At 38.0% G+C, this 18,308-nt stretch overlaps 1 protein-coding gene across 1 annotated transcript in view; it reads right to left on the reverse strand.

The window, feature by feature from the left end:
- Positions 1–17,330, reverse strand: part of LOC124156074 — a 35,596-nt gene extending 18,266 nt beyond the window's left edge. Inside the window, exons 1-2 of the mRNA XM_046530386.1 lie at positions 16,262–17,330; positions 14,467–14,558 (exon numbers count right to left, since the gene is read on the reverse strand). Coding sequence (XP_046386342.1) covers positions 14,467–14,505 — 39 coding nt within the window. The 5' untranslated portion in view covers positions 14,506–14,558; positions 16,262–17,330. The remainder of the gene's footprint in view (positions 1–14,466; positions 14,559–16,261) is intronic.
- Between the last annotated feature and the right edge of the window lie 978 nt (positions 17,331–18,308).

Here is an 18,308-nt window from a genome sequence, read left to right on the forward strand (position 1 = left end):
AAATTGGTGATAGATAATTATTGGGTTTTCTGCATTCTCTCTCTTCTTTCAATTTTTTTTTTTTTCAATTTTATTCAATTTATTCATTTTAAAATTTATCATAGATACATTTTGTGACTACTCATTAAGACCGACATATGGAATAATGTTCATATAATGTAACAATACATCATTGTTGAGTACGCACTGCATAAACTTGTTACCAATTCTCAATTGCCTCGTCGTGCGGGTTACGCCACGAACAAAGTGAAAGGTCACTCTGATTGTGGAAAAGTGGATTGAAGCTTATGTTGTCACTTGTGCCCTCAAAAGGCAACGAACTGAGGCGCTCACCTTGGCCTTGGGCAAAACACATTTTTCCCTACGCAATACGTGTACAATGGGTGGAACCAATTCTCGATTCTCGGATCGAAAATTTGTGGAATTCCCAAAACCTTTTGCGGGATGCCTACGAAGTTTCCCATCATCATTCATCGTTGAGTTTTTCCCGAGTCGGAGCCGTGGTCCGGAACCGGTTTTCTACCGCTTTGCATGGTGACCCGTTTTTCCCAACGCAATTAATGATCGCACACATTTCCTGGGCGTCGCAACGAAATCCTCTTGTGCAAATCCGCCCGTGGCCTCCCGTGCACGTTTTTTTTTTGCACGCTACTTTCCTGCTCGATTCCGCGGAAACGTTTCAATAAAGCCGTCCCTGTTATTCTGAGAATTTTCCGGGATGATCCGCCTTTCAATCTTTGAAGGAAGAAGTGGATATCTGACTGGAAATTCTCTTGCACCTTGAGTCTTTCTTCTGTATGTACATATGCTAAGATCTTTCATTCGATGACAGCCTTAATCCACAACTGAGGCGATCTATAGCTTCAGGGAGACATATGTAATGCTGATCATTGTGTCAGGCCCCAGAACTTGGACGAAATTTATGGATGATAAATTTTAATGAAGTGCAGGATTATAAATTAATTCTTCATGAAAATTTAGAGTGATGTCTACATCATTATATTTTATTAATTGCGCAAGAAAATTATTGAAATATTCGTGTTGCATATCTTGGAAATTTCACATAAATTCCGTAACTTTACTCAAAGAATTCCAAAGCCAGGCTTGATTATGGATAAAAATTTATGGGTTACAATTTAAAAAATTCTAACGAGAGAAAAGTAATTCATACAAGGTGCATCACGAGAGACGTTCTAAAATAAAGGAGATATTCATAATAATATTAAAATTGAAAATTTATTAATTAATTTTTAGCTATTGGCTGAGCACTATAGCTGTGAGTACTATGTCTGCATGAGTTGCATGGAAAATTGAATAAAAAGTGTCAATTATCTAGAAAATTAGAAAAAATTATATTTATCGAAAAATTGGAAAAAAATTTACCTCATTCTTAGCAGAGTAACTGAATTCATTTTGCTCAGGATTCAACCTAGTTAAATGGCCAACGGTTGCGTTCTTAAGTTCTCTACATCCTCTTCATAACCTCCAAAATGGGAGGACAAAGTCGGACCTTGAAAAGTCTGTAACCAGCTCACCTGGTTAGCATCCCCACAAAAATGTATCCATTTTTTAGTAACCGTAATTTCGTTCCTGCAATAGAGGCGCGGACATAGCCAAGAGTAGGGTGCTTTATTGGGAACTTTAGGAACTCCCCAAATAATTTTCATTTTCCCTATCATTTAGAATACTTCCAAGGCACACATTATTAGCGTATGATCAGTCGTATAAAAACTTCTGCTGCTTATAGATCCATATTTTTTTACAATTTTGTGTTAATAAAGTGTGTATCGTGCAATTCTATGCACAAGCACCAGTGTGGTTTGTTCAGTCTCGGCATTTCAAGTGGGCGGGTGGCTTGCAGTAGACCCCCCAAACCCTAAAATAAATGTCTGGCTAATTTCTTGCGTAGAGGAATGTAATCTATGAAAAGAATTATTTTACTAGCAGTGTACACAAAAATTTGTTATTAAATATGTGCTTTAAATCGTGTTGCTGCGACACAACTTTCTCAGAGAAATAAATGTACTCAGAGTCGGTATAAACGCGTGATTTTCGTGTATATACGTGAGTAAGCATAGTTTCTCAGCCACTTGAGAAGTACGTACTTATCTTGAAACGGATGGACTTTAATCTGTGGTCAAGTATGTTGACTGTATCTTACGCCGCCTTTTCTTCAAGCCCTTTGTGTATCTAAGATGGTATCGGAAGAATCCACATTGGTTGAATATTTCCGAAAAAGAAGGCTCGTTTTCGGTACGTTTGGTCCACTTTTGACGCATATGAACAGGACAACGCAATGAGTACGCACTACACATGAATATGACCACATCAAGCAAAGTTTTGTAATTCTTTATTTCTACTTTACTTATAATGTTAAGAAAGTTGTCATCATAAGTTCAGTCGACCAATAGACAAAATGATCACAGATAGAACAATCGAGGAGTTGGATAAGGTTAGCGAGAAATCAGGAAAATAGGATGTATTGAGGCATTTGTATTGGTATGCAATATTCTACTTTAAATTCTAGTGTAAACTAAAAAAAGTACCAAACAGTGTGAACAGCTTTTCGTTTCAGTTTAATTTTTAAATTGAATTTAATAAATTTTGGTCATATATACTGCTGATTTGTTTACATCTTGCTCCAGAAAAAAGTTATTATAATAAGTATATAATTTTGAGACGAATACGTAACTCTTTTTAACTAGTCTCATGTCAAAATACATTTTTGTTAAATCTACGAAAAACTATCATTGTGAAATTGAGGCCAGAGAGAATAATAATTACAAGTATAGAAATGGTGGACAATGGGCATCCCAGGGCACTGATTCAACCTATTTTACGATGTTTTACCCGTAAAAATTACACTGTAAAAATGACAGTGGAGAAAAAAATCTTTTGATGTACGAAATACTACTTATTTTAAAGTAAGAGTAAATTTTATCGTATCCAATGATTAAATATTATTTACATTGAGAATGTAGGCATGACAAGCAATAAGTAGCTAATTGCATAAACACCAACAATATTTTTAATTAATTTTGTAATCAAAAACTATACTTGAAAAAAACTACGACATCATATCGCATACATTTTCAAAAAAATCTACTCCAAGTAAAAATTTAAATTTTGTTAATTATAACTTTTGGTGAAAAATTCTTCGTAATTTGATAAGCAATTACAAATCATCCACTTTCCCTAGTCCTGGGGTAAAATCAGTGACGTTTTCAAGAAAATATGCCGCATAAATTTAAAATACGAACAGGAGAACACACTTTCATCATGGATACGGGAGATTTGGATACCCATGTCAAATTCAGAAATAGTCGAAGAGAATGCCCTTGAGGACATATAAAGCCTTCCTCTTCTCGAAAAGTTGGCCTCGGTGATTTTTTCCTGGAAGATTTTCCTCTCCTTTCCCCGGTGCGAAATTATTTCCTCGTGCGTCTCCCTTACAGAGAAAGGCGAAGGAAGTCATTGGCCGGAGATTGCAACGACAGCGGTCTTTTACTCAGGATTCGGAGGGATGATAGAAAGGATTCAGGTCAGAGGGAATAAGCAAATTCTACCATCTCCATGAAGAGAATAGGGTTGGTGCGGTTGCTAGAGTTCCCAGCTCACAGGCCCGGGTTCAAAGTCCGTCGATTACGGAGATTATTTCAAAGATTGTCCGATCCCTGCCTCGATGCTTTGTGGAGGGCACTGCTAGTTAGAGATGGGGCAAGTCGTTCATTTTGCTGATTCAATAATTTTGATTCAAGTCACTTGAATGATTCAATGAATTGATTCAATCATAGAAGAATCATGATTCTTCTCTCATGTGGGATTCACCATTCCCCTTCACGATTCTCGTTCTCGATCGTCATGGGCCTGGTATATAGGTACGTGTTAATTGGTTGATTAAAAACGCTGGACTTTGATTTTCAAAAACAATCTCTATTTTCTACGCAGTGCATTCAATTATATGTTATAAGATGTGATGTATGCACTCGTAAAATGTATAGGTTATTTTAAATTAAGGTATTGATATTTATTTAATGCATAGATTTTGTTACCAAACCTGAGATGCACTTTCACGCTGCTGACAGTTAAAATTTTGAGTTTTTATATTAAATCTTACTTATCTACATGACTATGCGCCTTCATTTATCGAATTATTTCTCGTTAGGAGTGCCTATTTCGATATTCAAAGGATTCGGTGGTCACCAAAATAGAGGTTCTATCTTTCATGATCAGCACAATTGACGTTACATACATTGAAAATCGTATAACCGTTACAATTAAATCAGGAACTAATACTCGATATCAATATTGTGGCATTCCATTTATCGATCAATTCCTGAGCGTTTTCCCTAATTTCAAACCAGTAAAAACCTTTAAATTCCCACAGATGTCCCGGCACTCATTTCCGGAAGTAGTACTGATTGATGATCAACTTACTTATACGAGAAAAGAATCACGAGTCTTTTGATTCACATGGTGATTCAATCGTTTTGAACGAATCAATCGCGAACGACCCATCACTGCCGTGCCTCCAAGAGCAGCCTTATGGCGGCACCGGGTTTCTCTCCACCCTTCCCTCCCTTTCCTTCCCTCTGGCACAAATGACCCAATGGATGGTTGACTCCTCCAAATACCCTAACTACGTGATCTCTACGAAGATTACATATTTATGACGTGCATAGTCAGCAGCTAGTTGGAAGTGGCGTCGCTTGTGTTGGATGTTTAAAGAGGACTGATTTTACAGATTCCACGATTTCTACGACGTTTACATATTTGATATGAACTCAGTCAATAACTAGTTAGCAGATTCGTAGTTAGCGTTTCGCGTTTAACCCCTCTCTCAACGAAGTGTTCGATCAAGTTCTCATTAAATTAAGGCTCGATCAAATAACCAGAGAAGTTATTATTCAAACTTTCGGTGAAAAAATTATGGTTCAAGAAGTTAATGCACGTTATTCATATCTATGTATAAAAATACTACGGATTTAAACCATTCGCTTTGGTATTATGCGATAATTACGACCATTAATTCTCTGGATACCTCAGAGTATATTATGAAGGTAATTGGGTCGATAAAATTAAGGCTTTCCGCCTCATAGTACTGACAAGGGGCAAACATTGACGCTGTATTCCTCGCCACCCTTCCGTTCCCTTTATTCAAAGCGCACGTATGACCTCGGATGTCAGTCACCTTCTCTAAATGCCTAATCATCCATGTGTCAAAGGGAACCTTTCAAAAAAACACTAACTCTGAGAAAGTTGAGGATGCATTCTCTACTATGTATACTTGAATATCCTCTAAATAATTCCTGTAAATGAATCATTTCCTTTCTTATTTTCCTTATTTATTCATTCTGTGTACAACTTTCTGTCAAATCCTTAACTGTAGACTTAATGCTCAAGTATTTTTGTGTCTGATTCACTATTTTACTTTGGACGTTGTCTTGCTTCCCTGCGGTGTTGAGAGCAAATGATGCTGATTAGACCGTTAGTGTTACAGCCATCGGCTGAAAATACTCAAGTGTTTTATCTGCTCTTGACTAATTACGGTTTCGCTCAAGGCAGAAATTGAATTATTATCAATACATGCATGAGTGTGACGATTATGACTCAGTGCCCCAATCTAATTCATAGAAGAAACATATACCAGTACAATACCGCAGTACAGTATACCAGTACAATATACCGCAAGCATGTAAGAAACATACTAATCACATAGAAAATTATGTACGCCACAATAATTTTCTATAACCATATATCAGAAATACTTTCCAGAATGATAGAAAATCACAAGCAAAACGTATTTTAGAATCGTATCTACTATTAATGAAAAGCTAAATATTATTCAATTTAAACCAAGAGTTTCCACAAATGCTTAATAGTTATGGATTGCAAAGTTTTAATCATGATAATGAAAAATACTGCATGTAAGAATTCATAAATGAGACAAATTATGTCATCAACCAATAGGTCATACCTAATACGGTCTTCCGGGTTCCTTCCCGCTTTTTAAAGTCAGAGTTGACGGAATGCTTTGGAGGCGCTCCATTTTCTTCCGTTAGGTGTAGGATATAAACGGAAACGTTTCCAACGTATGCCATACTGAGCGACCAACACGCGAGAGAACCCAAAAGACCAACTTTTACTTATATTACTTTATTAATCTTCATGGTAAATATTTTACTCTTTCTCTCTTTCACTGATAATTATTCAATCATAACCATCAATATCGCTGTTGTAAACGAGTTCCTTGACATATGGGAAATGTGTGGCCTTTCTGATCTTCATTGGCTCCTATCTTGAATTCATGAAGGGAGTTCCCCATTTTCTCGCAGACATTGGTTAAAATCTGTGCGCTACTTCCGACTGCTTCTCTTCCGCCGCAGAGACCACCGCTGTGACCGCGGATGATAACATGAAGATGTTCGCGGCAAGCCATGAAGAAATCATCGGCCATTTTCCTAGAATTTCGCATCCCGGAATCTCGTTCTTCCCGAAAGAAAAGGTGAAGTATTTGATGTCTCAAAATAACTTTCCTCAATTTCTTCCGGTGAACTTTTGACCACGCGGAAATTTTTCCTTACGGAAACAAAAAGTCATGAGCGGATTTAGGTGGGGGGCGCCCCGTGACGCCCCGCAGACGTTTAAAAAATAGATAAGATTATTAAAAAGTCCCGTTATCATTGCTATCGTTTTGATTTGTTTAATCAGTAATAGAGTTAAGTGTAGAGGGTACTTGAAATGCTTTTCTTTCGCTCGATGATTAAGGTATCAAAAGTTATATCCCTAGTAAAATAAAAAATAAGGTAGCGAACCGAGATGATATAGAGCGAGTGTCAGAAAATCATTGAGACCACATAGAGCATGCCATGCAAAGATGAAAATAATCCGTAATGATTTATCCGCCAATGATCGCGATTTAATCACAAAAAATAAGTATTCAAAAGGAAGCAAAAGAAAACTGTCGTTATTATATATGAGGAGGAGAGAACGTAAGGGGTACGAGTGATTGTTTTTCTAAACAGAGTTAGGTACAGGAATTAAGCAAGATAAGAAACGATATCAACTGGATATTTAGTACTGCATTTAATTTTTCACTCGATACCAGCACATAAAAGGCACTAACTCGTATACCTTTGCCACTTAGTTCTTGTATATTTCTTAAAATAATTTCTGTACCCAACTCTGTTTAGAGAAAAATCACTTGTACCCCTTGGCTTATCACCCCCTCATGTATAACGTATTAATATTTTTATAGTAATAACTTTTATATTAAAATAAAAAGTATAATTCGTACAGTAACTGTTGTATGTTGTTCTAAGTATGAGAAGGCCGTTTGCCTGTCAGATCCTAACTCCCTCCGCCGCCAGAAAAAATCCTGGATCCGCCCTCGCAAACAGCCACTGCGAATGAGATTTTCTCGGGAGTGAGTCATTGCGGGGGATAGCTGAAAGTTTTCTCTCCTGGGTTTTTATCACATGTTCCGCGACTGCGCTCGATGACGCAACCCAGGCTGGAATGACTTTGGAAATTCTGGCTGCAGTTTCTCTGGGATACGTAATAGGCTCCACTGTCGAGTTAATAGTGTGCCGTGATCATACTCCTTACAAAAAAAGCCCCATATTTCACGACTTGGCCGTGTCCAACCTGTTTTCCCAACTATGTTTGCATGCAGTCTAGTGAAATACGAAAATAATAGGATTAGAAGCTGAAAAAGGGACACAAAAGTAATGCTTATACTTTTCATGCGGGTAACTGTCGTGAGTTGTAGTGTTTTCCATAAAGGAAAATCATTAACACCTATGATACACTCGACAACCACTTTTTTAATGATGCTGAATAGTTTTTAAAGTCTTGATTGAGGGGAATTCCCTTACTCGACGTAAAACCTTTCATCTACGAGTTATCACCTAAACGTTTAAAGAAGGTGATTCGTAAGACGTAGTACCAGGTGGCATAAAATTGCCTGAGTTTTTACATTTAAATTGGTTGTGCTGTATCAGGTTCGTCGATCTGGATAAGTATTCGTTGAAAGCCATTCCGTTTACTCACGTGGTACATTTCAAGAATTCTGATTTAGCATTCCCGTGGTGTAGCTGCCTTCGGCCAAATGTGATACAATACAGCGTGACTATCAAAGTGATGGCAAAAACTTCAGCCATGACAACGGTGAAAGTTTTCTGCTGTTTTAAATCGTGCAATGCTGACAGAATCCCCTTCGCCGTTCAAATGGTAAGGTATACGACCGGAACAGTTCCCAGCGATTGATTTTTTTCTCCGGAAAAGTTCCGCCTGAGCTACTTCTCTCGAGCTATACCATTCTTTTCTATCTCAGGCAATTTCGTAACTGCTTTCCTTATAAAAATGGTGCGTTTTCGATCTAAACATCATCAGCAATTCTGGTTCCTAATGGCATCATCTGTCCAGGCTTCATCGGCGGTGTAAGCCCGTTCTTGTTGTGCGAAAAATCCCTCTTCGGGAAATTTTATCATTTTTTCCCTTTATCCTCTTTTTCTTCATTTCTTTTTCTGAACTGTTCATATATTTGTCCCCGAATTCCCTTCTATTATCATTCCATTGAGTTGGGAAAAATTCTGATTGGGATATTTTCTATCTTGGTTAGCAACAGTAGCGCCAACTCCATGGGGCATGAGGGGGCCCGAGCCCCCTCAAAATTCTTTATGGCTGTGAGGAAAAAATGTGTCAGGCTTGTCGATTTTCCTTGGAGTGTCCAGATATCGAGATTGGAGTTATCAAGGTTCTAATGTTGATATGACTCTTCTAAAATGCTTAAAAAACTTTAAACTCACTACTTATAAAACTTCCCGGGGCAAGATCCCCGGTTTGGGTCCCCCCAATATTTTTTGTAAGTCGGTATCCCTTGTTAGCACTGCAGATTTTTGCTCCTTTACAAGATCAAAATCTGGTAGATGTTATCTGTAAAGCTTATATTTTTCATTGTGAGGAAAAATATATCCATAATTTAGTCACACTAGCAGCTGAATTGACAGAGTAAAAGTAAAAGAAAGCATTTGCGCTAAAACTTTGGAACCAGGTTATCTAGGAAATGATTCTTTAAATAAAATACGATGAAAAAGCAAAAATGCTGAGTTATTGATGAATGTTCTAAATGGGTGAGCCCATCCGAATAATAAAAATCCTGCGAGAGTTAATTTAATTTATTTCCGGTTAAAAATATTTAAGATTGGTTAGTGCAATTTCTTTTGAACAAGGTGAGGTGATCTCTGGCTTTACTTGGATTCTAACATCAAAAGACATGGTTCGCGGGTTATTAACTCTAACGTTGTAGGTGAATGCTCGGAAAGAAAAAAATAAAGAGAAACGAAAACGGTTGGACGCGCTTGGAATCGCTTAGAGTAAAAAAGATTCCGGATAAGAGCTTGTTTAATCAATGAATAGCTGTTCATTAGCGATTAAAGGTAGCATCAAATCAGCGATTTGCTACATGAAATGATATGGTTGATAATAGTTCATAGATAGTAAATATCTATTCGCAGCGTGTACGTATTTTTTTCATTTTCATGCTGGAAAATCATTCCTTGTGGAGTTCTGTCGTAAAAACCATACTCGCCCCATGCAGGTCGAAAATTTTAAAGAAACTTGGAGCTTTGTCTCCGATAATCTATGAAGTTGCCTGGAATCGATTTTAACTGACCTCAAGAGTTTACATTTCAGCTACAGGGTCTACAAGTCAACGTCTTTTTATCCTCCGTCATCGGAAGGGGCTAGATTTTGTGAAGGATTGGGGGAAAAGGGTCTTTTCTAAACAGGTTAGACGGATCTCCTGAATTAAGAGGGTTTCAAAGCGTTTTGAAAGTTATAATATCGCGTCGTCAATGAGATGAGGGGAGCTATCACCAGTGAAAATTGAAAATCATACATGACAGTAAAAATTGATACAGCAGCAAAATGGCGTTACAATTTTTCAAATTATAAACTGAATCTTTCTATTGTATTATTAGTACGTATGTTTTTATGAAACTAGGTAATTTTTAGTTGGAAATATCATTCGCTCACCTTGGCTTTCTCGTAAATTTTAGATAAAGCATTCACTGTGGAAAAATGTCTCGAAAAAGTCATTAGCACGATATCGCTTGGGCTACCTTGCCATGGCTGGGTTCCCATCTCGTGTACCCTTGATTTCGGGCTTGCTATAAGCAAAGAAGGCCATAGGAAGACATTTTCTGCTTTATTTTTCCTTCCCAATGCAAGAGACTCCAAGTCGGTCACCCTTCAGCGACTGCCGCTACAAATGATGCGTAAATATTCCAAGAGAGGTGACAAAAAGTCCTTCATAGCCTGGGTGAAAATTTAGTCCAATAATTTATTGAAATGGAAGGCTCATTATGTATGTGATAAACTAATTATTAATGAAGCTATCGATGCAATAATAACATTCTCGTCTATTTTGAGAGAAATAAGTTTGTATCATATCTATAAGGAACAGTGACCTAGGAGCATATGAATCGCCTCTCTACATGTAGGAGATGTGGCTCTTATAAAATAAATACCAATGCCTTTTGATAGATACTTTACTTTAAAGAAGACTAAGACGTTTATTTTAAAACTAGAATTCTTAGATCTAGAGTGATGACCATTTCAAAAAAGTTTATAAGATATAGATTGTTGGATAATGGAAATTGTCTTCAAGAGGTCTACATCAATTGGATTCCTGAAGTAGTGATCCGAAAACGGGCCCAGTAAATTCGAGTGTTTTTTATGTTAAGTTATTCTAGCATTTCAATTATCAGACGAATCAAATCGATTGAATTCTAATAGGAGTCAATTAGATGTCATTAATAATTGTTTACACTTCTCAAATGTTAATGAATCCTACAAAGTGTTTACGAGATGGATCCAAATCCCAAGCAATGAAGAAAGTGACTTCTATATTGCCAAATAAAATTTGCCAACTACGGGTGTCGTCAGTCATACCGTCACCATGCACATTAATGATAATATTTTAAGGGGATTCCTGGTCATGTCACAGTTGGCAACACTGACATTTAATATATTTTTTTCTTAAAACTTGCAAAGCAACTATTTATCTTTGAATTGAAATTTTAAGGAAATAGCGAATTAGTTCATGCTGATAAATTATTAAACCATTATATATTATTGCCAATTAAATTACCAGATATCCTATCACTGTCAAACATTTCTCCCTGAGGAGGTCAGAGCGTTATTAAGTTCTCTTCTGACTTAAGGCTGATTTAAAAAAATATATAATTAAGCCATTACGCAGGTTTATTTTAAGAGGAATTAATTATCATTGTCCAGCATCTCCATCCTCGTTTTAAACAATATCCAGAATAGATCACTTATAGCCGTATTTAACATTTAAATTTTTTCAGCGCGAAGAGAGCTCGGTAAGAAACCACTTCTGTGATATTAATAAATGAAACAATGAGATAGCGTCCTCTTTTCCGCCGAATGGTCATTGAACTTGGATTGACCGGAAAGCGATTTCAAGAAGCTATTTTGAATCAACATAATTTAGTAAGGGAGAAGAGGTCGAAGTCCTGCAACGCAACGTGTAATAGTAGACGACTGTTGGCCTTACGTCGTTCTATAGGGGCTGTAAAACCCTGCCTTATCGGAGGCCGTATCAACAGAAGCAATACCCAGTCATCAAGGTCGCTTTAAAGCAATGACCATTGGATGAGAGGCCAAACGAAAGGATAATTTTGACTACAATTATCCCTCTGAATGTGTAAGCCTAAAGAATATATCGTTAATTGTCAATTGTTCACATTTATAACATAACTATCCGAGAAAAAGACGTCGTTGCGATCATAGAGCATCAAAAGTTAAAACGCTTTTGTTTTCCGTTTGGCATATAATCTCATGCTCATTGAATTTTTTTTCGATAAAATGATAGAAAATTCATATCTTGAGAAAGTGTGGATAAGAAGGAAAAGAAAAAAAAATGTTTCTCGAGAATACATCTCTAAAATCTCTCTAATATTGCTTCGGTCACAGCTCAAGATGGAAATATTATTTTCCCATGCATATCTGCTGGGTAACAAATGCTATATTCCGAAGATTCCGATCAGCCCTTGAGAGGTCGTGTCTATCTAACAATCAACTCAAGACATTCAAGTTAATCCATCTGATTCCCATTGTGTGGCAAGTTCAGGAGTAGGAGTCTCTAAGGCTGTCCCGCCTTCTTTCATGGTCGAGTTCAAGAGAGATGTGGTGTAAGGCTTGGCTAATTTGTAAGCGTATAAGATCTTCATCACGTTGAAACCACGTGATGAGTTTATTGGCACCTTTATCCAACCAAATAACATGCTCGGTGCCAACTCATCTCACAAACGGAATGTTGTAGCGAATTACATATCATTGTAGAATTCATATTCATCACAACATCAACGTTATTCAGTTATAATAAGCTGTTTTGTGCCAAATCTTTTAGTCATTACGCCCCAAATAATATATTGTCACTTGAGTCTTCACACATGTAATTTTCATCCCGATATGTTCAACAGAACGCTTCACTTTGAACAGTTTCAAGACGGAAATCTTTTTTCCATTGGGTCAGATAATTTTTGCCACATTGCAATGAAATCAAGTATCTGCTTTCAAAATACAGAGAGCAAGTTAACGATTATTTGTGTAAGGTAACCTGTCTTATTGGTCGTTTGGCAACGCTATCTCGCAAGTCACGGTTGTAAAATCCGATTTTCAGAAGAATCGTTTGAGGGACTCGTACCCTTCTTTTCAATTTAGTTTATGGATAATCGGTTATTGGTTAACTGTTGTAAATATGAAATGCTCCTAAAAATGAAAAATAAAATCATTTTGATGATATCAGCAGTCGCATTGCATTACACACGATGTGAGTTTTGACGGGAGCCCACAGCACCTTGAGACCAAAACTCACATAGAAACCTGGACCGTGTGAAATAAAACCGGCGGAGTGAATGAATTTTTTTCTCTTCTGATTTCTTGGAATGGAATACAATGACTTAAGTGTCGAATATGAGTGACAGCATATACTGTTTCACACGATTAATGTCGAGCAAAGGAAGCGGAATCCGGCCTTTCGGAGCCGAGCGATTTTCTCGATAGATAAAATTCACTCCAATAATTCGTTGGTGAAACATCAGATATTTAAGTGATAAAAATTTCCAGAGGATTTAATGATCAACGAACATGCCTAAAGGCTAGGAAAAAATGCTTTCTATTAATTAAATTTTAATCGTCGATTAGTTTCTATAATTTGCAAGTCTAATGGTACAAAACACATTTATATTTTGTACTACTAGTCTTGAAACTTTTGTACAGTACAGTATAAAGTCAGTGTATCGAAACTAGTCGCCGATCAAATGTTAAGTTGTAAAAAAAGTAAATTTTGTTATTTTTCCTCACTTAAAATGGAATTCTACGATGTACAGGACTCAACAATTCAGAGTACCCCCACAGGTGTTTTCGACCATTTAACCCACCCAATTGGAATTAGAGGCATCAGTCTAATCTTAATTCACGCGATGACATTCGAAGAACCTGTGGCGTGCACGGGGCAGCACCATGAACATCTTCGTTAGTCTGCAGCAGTCACTAACTGTTCACTAATCACCCCAGTCCCAGGTGATCGGTTGATTTCTCGCGAGCGATAACATGCGTCAGCTTCCGACACCGTGGCACGCTGTTGACACAAGGAATTCGAACCTATTCAAATACCCACCTTCTCCTTGCACCGAGGAAAACAAGTTCACAAAAGACCCGTTGCATAAATGTCCCAAGGTTTGACGCAAACGTTAATCAATGTCGGCCTTAATCTCTGGGATGATTATCGAGCCCCGCGTAATTCACTTTCCGTGTGTAATGAACTGACGATGCATCCGTAGCAGTAATGCACGAGAATGACAGATTTTTATTTTATGAGAAATGGTTGCATCCTTAAATAACGTGGATCGCTTGTAACCTTGTAACTTGTGATGTGGATCACTTTTAATATTTCTCAGAAAAATTACATTTTCACCGCAGAATTTATTAATTTTAAGTAGTTCAAAAGAATTATTTTCTAAAAAAAATAGCTTTAAATCATCCCCTCCTCACCTCAACCGTAATTAAATTAAACTTAAGCTACACTAGGCAACACCACATACACAAGTTGCGTGTCTAAAAATCCATCAATCACATGTATCCAACACCAACACAACATCCAACTATGCATCAAACATCAAACAAGAATATGTATTTCCGCGCGAAGTTTGACAAAACGAATGACTTTCAAAGTGGAACAAAAAATATTTAATGGGGCAAGATTTAAAAAAAGTTATGTCTTACCCTTGAGAGGGAATATAAGTCGTAAGGCATCTGATTAAAAGTAAAACTTTAAACACATAAAAGAGCTCGAAGTCAGACGTTATACTTAGCAATAACTCACAGGAAAGGCTGATAAGGTTACAAATAAAATATAATAACTAGGCAACTTACCGACACGTGATCGTAATACTGTGGATGAGTCTCCTCCATTGTGATGAGTGAATAATTCACAATCTTCAGATCACTTCTTCACACCTTCGATTCTGAAACAAAACAATAAGAATAATTTATTACCCAGCGCGAAGGCCACTGAATTCATGGTGCCCGGCGAAATAAATAAAAATTGTATGCGATATGACCGCGCGGAGTTTGACATGACGAATGAGTTTCAAAATGGAACACAAGAATACGTAATGAGGTGAGATTAAAAAAAGAGTTATGTCTTACCCTTGGGAGGGAATAAAAGACGTAAGGCACCTGATTAAAAGTGAAACTTTTCTGAACGGATCAAGAAATATCCGGAAATGACCAAGGGCACAACGACGGTTTCGCCCAAATTCGCTTTCAAACTTCGGCGGGATTCGCGATGGAAGGCTTAGGAAGAAATGACCAATTTGTGGTGTGTTTTTAAACCCGCAAAATTGAGCTCCTTTCTTAATCGTGAAATACTGAAACATTTTCCACCGTTCTTTCAATTCGATTTCGTATAGGCATGATCGTTAAGTTCTTCAGTGAACATTTTTTATGACCTGTTACCCGAATAAATCGCATATGCCACTGACAAATTTTATCATTAAATACATCAATATAAAAATGCTTGAAGTCAAACGTTATTCTTAGCAATAACTTATGGGAAAGGCTCCTAGTATTTCTAACAGCATGTATTTTGTGTCCTAGCTTCATAGTCAGATTGCCTTCATAAGTAGTAGTTAATTTTTGCCTTTGCATTAATGAGGATATATAATTTGCTAGTATGCGTAATATTCTTATGACCGTGTGGAGTGCATGTGGGAATCCTCTAGCATGCTCGTGATTGATTACTCCTTGCCAAACACCCTGAAGGTGGCTCGCAGGATATTACGTAGATATAGATGTAAATTTCAAATTAGTATCACACATACTTTTGAAAATAATCATACTTCGATCAGTGTGAAACTCACACTTAGGTATCTAAACAACGACAGAATGTTGATGCATCATTTTCGTCAAATGAAATGGATATATGTCACAATAAAATCGTTACCTTCAACATTAGTTATAGTTCAATCAGATAGTTCGATACTTATGGCAGCCAACAATTTTGTCATAATGACCCATCTCATCTAGTCAAACATGATTGAATTCATTTAGATAGGAATAATCACCAAAACAATCGGAAAGGAAAATATATCCTCTGTTCTCCATTACACGAATAATTTACCGCAGCCAGTTACACTGCATAATTCCACCTGCAATGAATTGTTACTGATATGGTATGGTTCCGATCACAGGCCTAAATAATATCTTAATTAAATGGCATAGAGAAAAATGGATTTATCTGAAACGTTATTTTATATTCTTTGATTTATATTGCATGCTATTTACTGAAACCAGAAACATTTGAGCCGTGACTAACTAAAGTGTATTCATTCAGAAGAAATGAGCTAAATGCACACGACTCTACTCCAACATAGGTATTACAAGTTAAAAAGAACCTATCATTTTAATTATATTCCTTGCGAGGGATACCACTTTGCTCCATTAATCCCTTCAATTCTAATGTTAATTTATAAAAATGGAGAACATTTCGTGCTCAATGTATTTTTTCATCCTTTTTCCCAGTGAGATGACATTACCGTGTAATAATAATTTCCAACAGGCCTTAGCTTCGTCTTCCTCCTATCTTCTTAAGTTTTTAGTTTTCCTAGAAAAACATAGGGAGAAAAAAAGAAGGCAATTTTAAGAATATAATTTAAGAAATACTCACGTTGTTCACAGTAATCTTCGCCTTCACTATTCAAGACAAGCACTGGATACCATTCTTTGTGTATTACTGCTTGGCACTCCCGAAATTCACTTTAGATCTTGAACACTCAATCTTCTCTTCAATGGCACTTAGAAACACACCCACGATACCCTCAGAGCACGGCGGCGACAACCAGTAAATAATATGGCACACGAATTCCCTTAAGTTACGATGTTATCCCTGACTACAACAGGAATAAAAACGTACACTGTTAAGATTTTGATTTCGTTCTCACAAATCGTTTGATGAGAATCTCGAGGGGGAAAGAATTTAGTCGTGCTCTACACGGAGACTGTCACAGAACGGTCCACCTACAGAGCGCACAGCAAGGCTTAAAATTTAATTGCACCGAACTGTTCCAATGGATTGCTAGTTGTTCGAGTTATCTAGGTGAATTTAAAGCTGCAAAAGGTGTGGAAATGGACAATTTATTTGTTGTACCCACTTAACGACAGAAACGAGGGGAAATCACACCCGTATACCTCGGTGCCCGAAAAACTGTAGAGTCGGTAGGTGGGTTTTGAATAAGTCGTGACTAAGACTATTCCCAGGTCAGCCTGAGCAGCAGCGTTCGAGGAGTCACAGCCCCAGTCACACCAACTATCTTGATTTCAAGAACGAGATGCGATCGCGCCAACCCTCCACGATGCACGGTTGGCGGCAGAATCGGTGGGAAAACTAATCAACTGGTCGCGTTGTGGGCAAAACTATCTCCCTGACCGTCCACGCAGAGCTTGAAGATTCAGTCAACAGTGGGCTGTCGCACGACAACCAGACAGCTTCCAAAACACCGACAGTACCTCCGCGGTCAGGTCCGGAGCGTCCACACCTCTACTCGAGCGAAGGAGACGTAGCCCATTTCAGCTCGAAGGGTGCTGGACCGAATCCTGTGGACGCACTGCTTGCTCTCTAGGGAATGTAGGGACGCCTCGGGAGCGTCACTAAGCGGTGGACGAGCCTCGCCCAGGGATGGCCAGCCGGAAGGAGGAGAGCGCAGCAGGAGACTCGCGTCGTCCCACCACGGAGGCGCCCAGTGGATTGTTTTGAAACTCACGAGCGCCCGTCGCTATAGGGATGGAACGTGCGAGGCGCGATGGAGGGGAGGGAAAGGAGGGGGAAAGGAGAGGGGAGGCGGCACAGATGTAAACACACGTGACCGACTCGGCTGGCGGATCAAGGACGAATCCAGGGAAACCGCCCCTTGCCCTCCCTAACGAGCCCTTGTGGTCTCGTCGGAGGGGCGTAGGCAGAGCTGGGAAGAGGCTAGAGGACGCGTCTGGTGAGGACGGTTAGGAGGGAGACGTTTGTCTAGACGCCTAGAGCAATGGTTCCCTGTGAGCAGAAGTCACTAGATTTGAAAATAAATGATTTAACGGATTCATCCCAAGCATACTCCATCACCTGTTACGAGCAGCGGATCCAGGATAGGGACAAGGGGGTCCTCTGAGGACTCTCCTCTCCTGTATATAGTCGATAACTGAACAAAATTATCATTTTATCTAGAGGAAATCGAACACCAGAAAAGGGGGTTGTAGCCCCTCTCTGGATCCGCCACTGCCAGAACGTCAATGTCGATGCCATGGCTTTTCAAAGGAATAATAATATATCAATTTTTTAATAATTGCTCCGGGTTCTTCATTACTTATTAATTTAATTATCTTCATAAAAAACAAGTATCATTCACCATATTGAATAACTTATGGTGGATGATATGACATGCTCTAGAAATATGTTTAGACTTTACTTCATTGAAAAATCGATTTAAACAGCCTACTTGTCTTTTCATATTAAAAAAAAGCGCGAGATACTGATTTTAGCATGAGATATTGATTTAAAAGAACCACTCTTAGAGTTTCCCATTCTTTTTAAAACCTTATCCCTGGAAAATGGTCATGGAAATCGTATGTTATATGTAAAAATAACTGTGTATCGTGCATGCAAAGCATATTATCACAATTAGATATGGTTTGCGCCACGAATCTCCAAAAATGACATATTTCACATCCAT

The sequence above is a fragment of the Ischnura elegans genome, chromosome 3, assembly GCF_921293095.1.
Source record: "Ischnura elegans chromosome 3, ioIscEleg1.1, whole genome shotgun sequence".
NCBI lineage: Eukaryota > Metazoa > Arthropoda > Insecta > Odonata > Coenagrionidae > Ischnura > Ischnura elegans.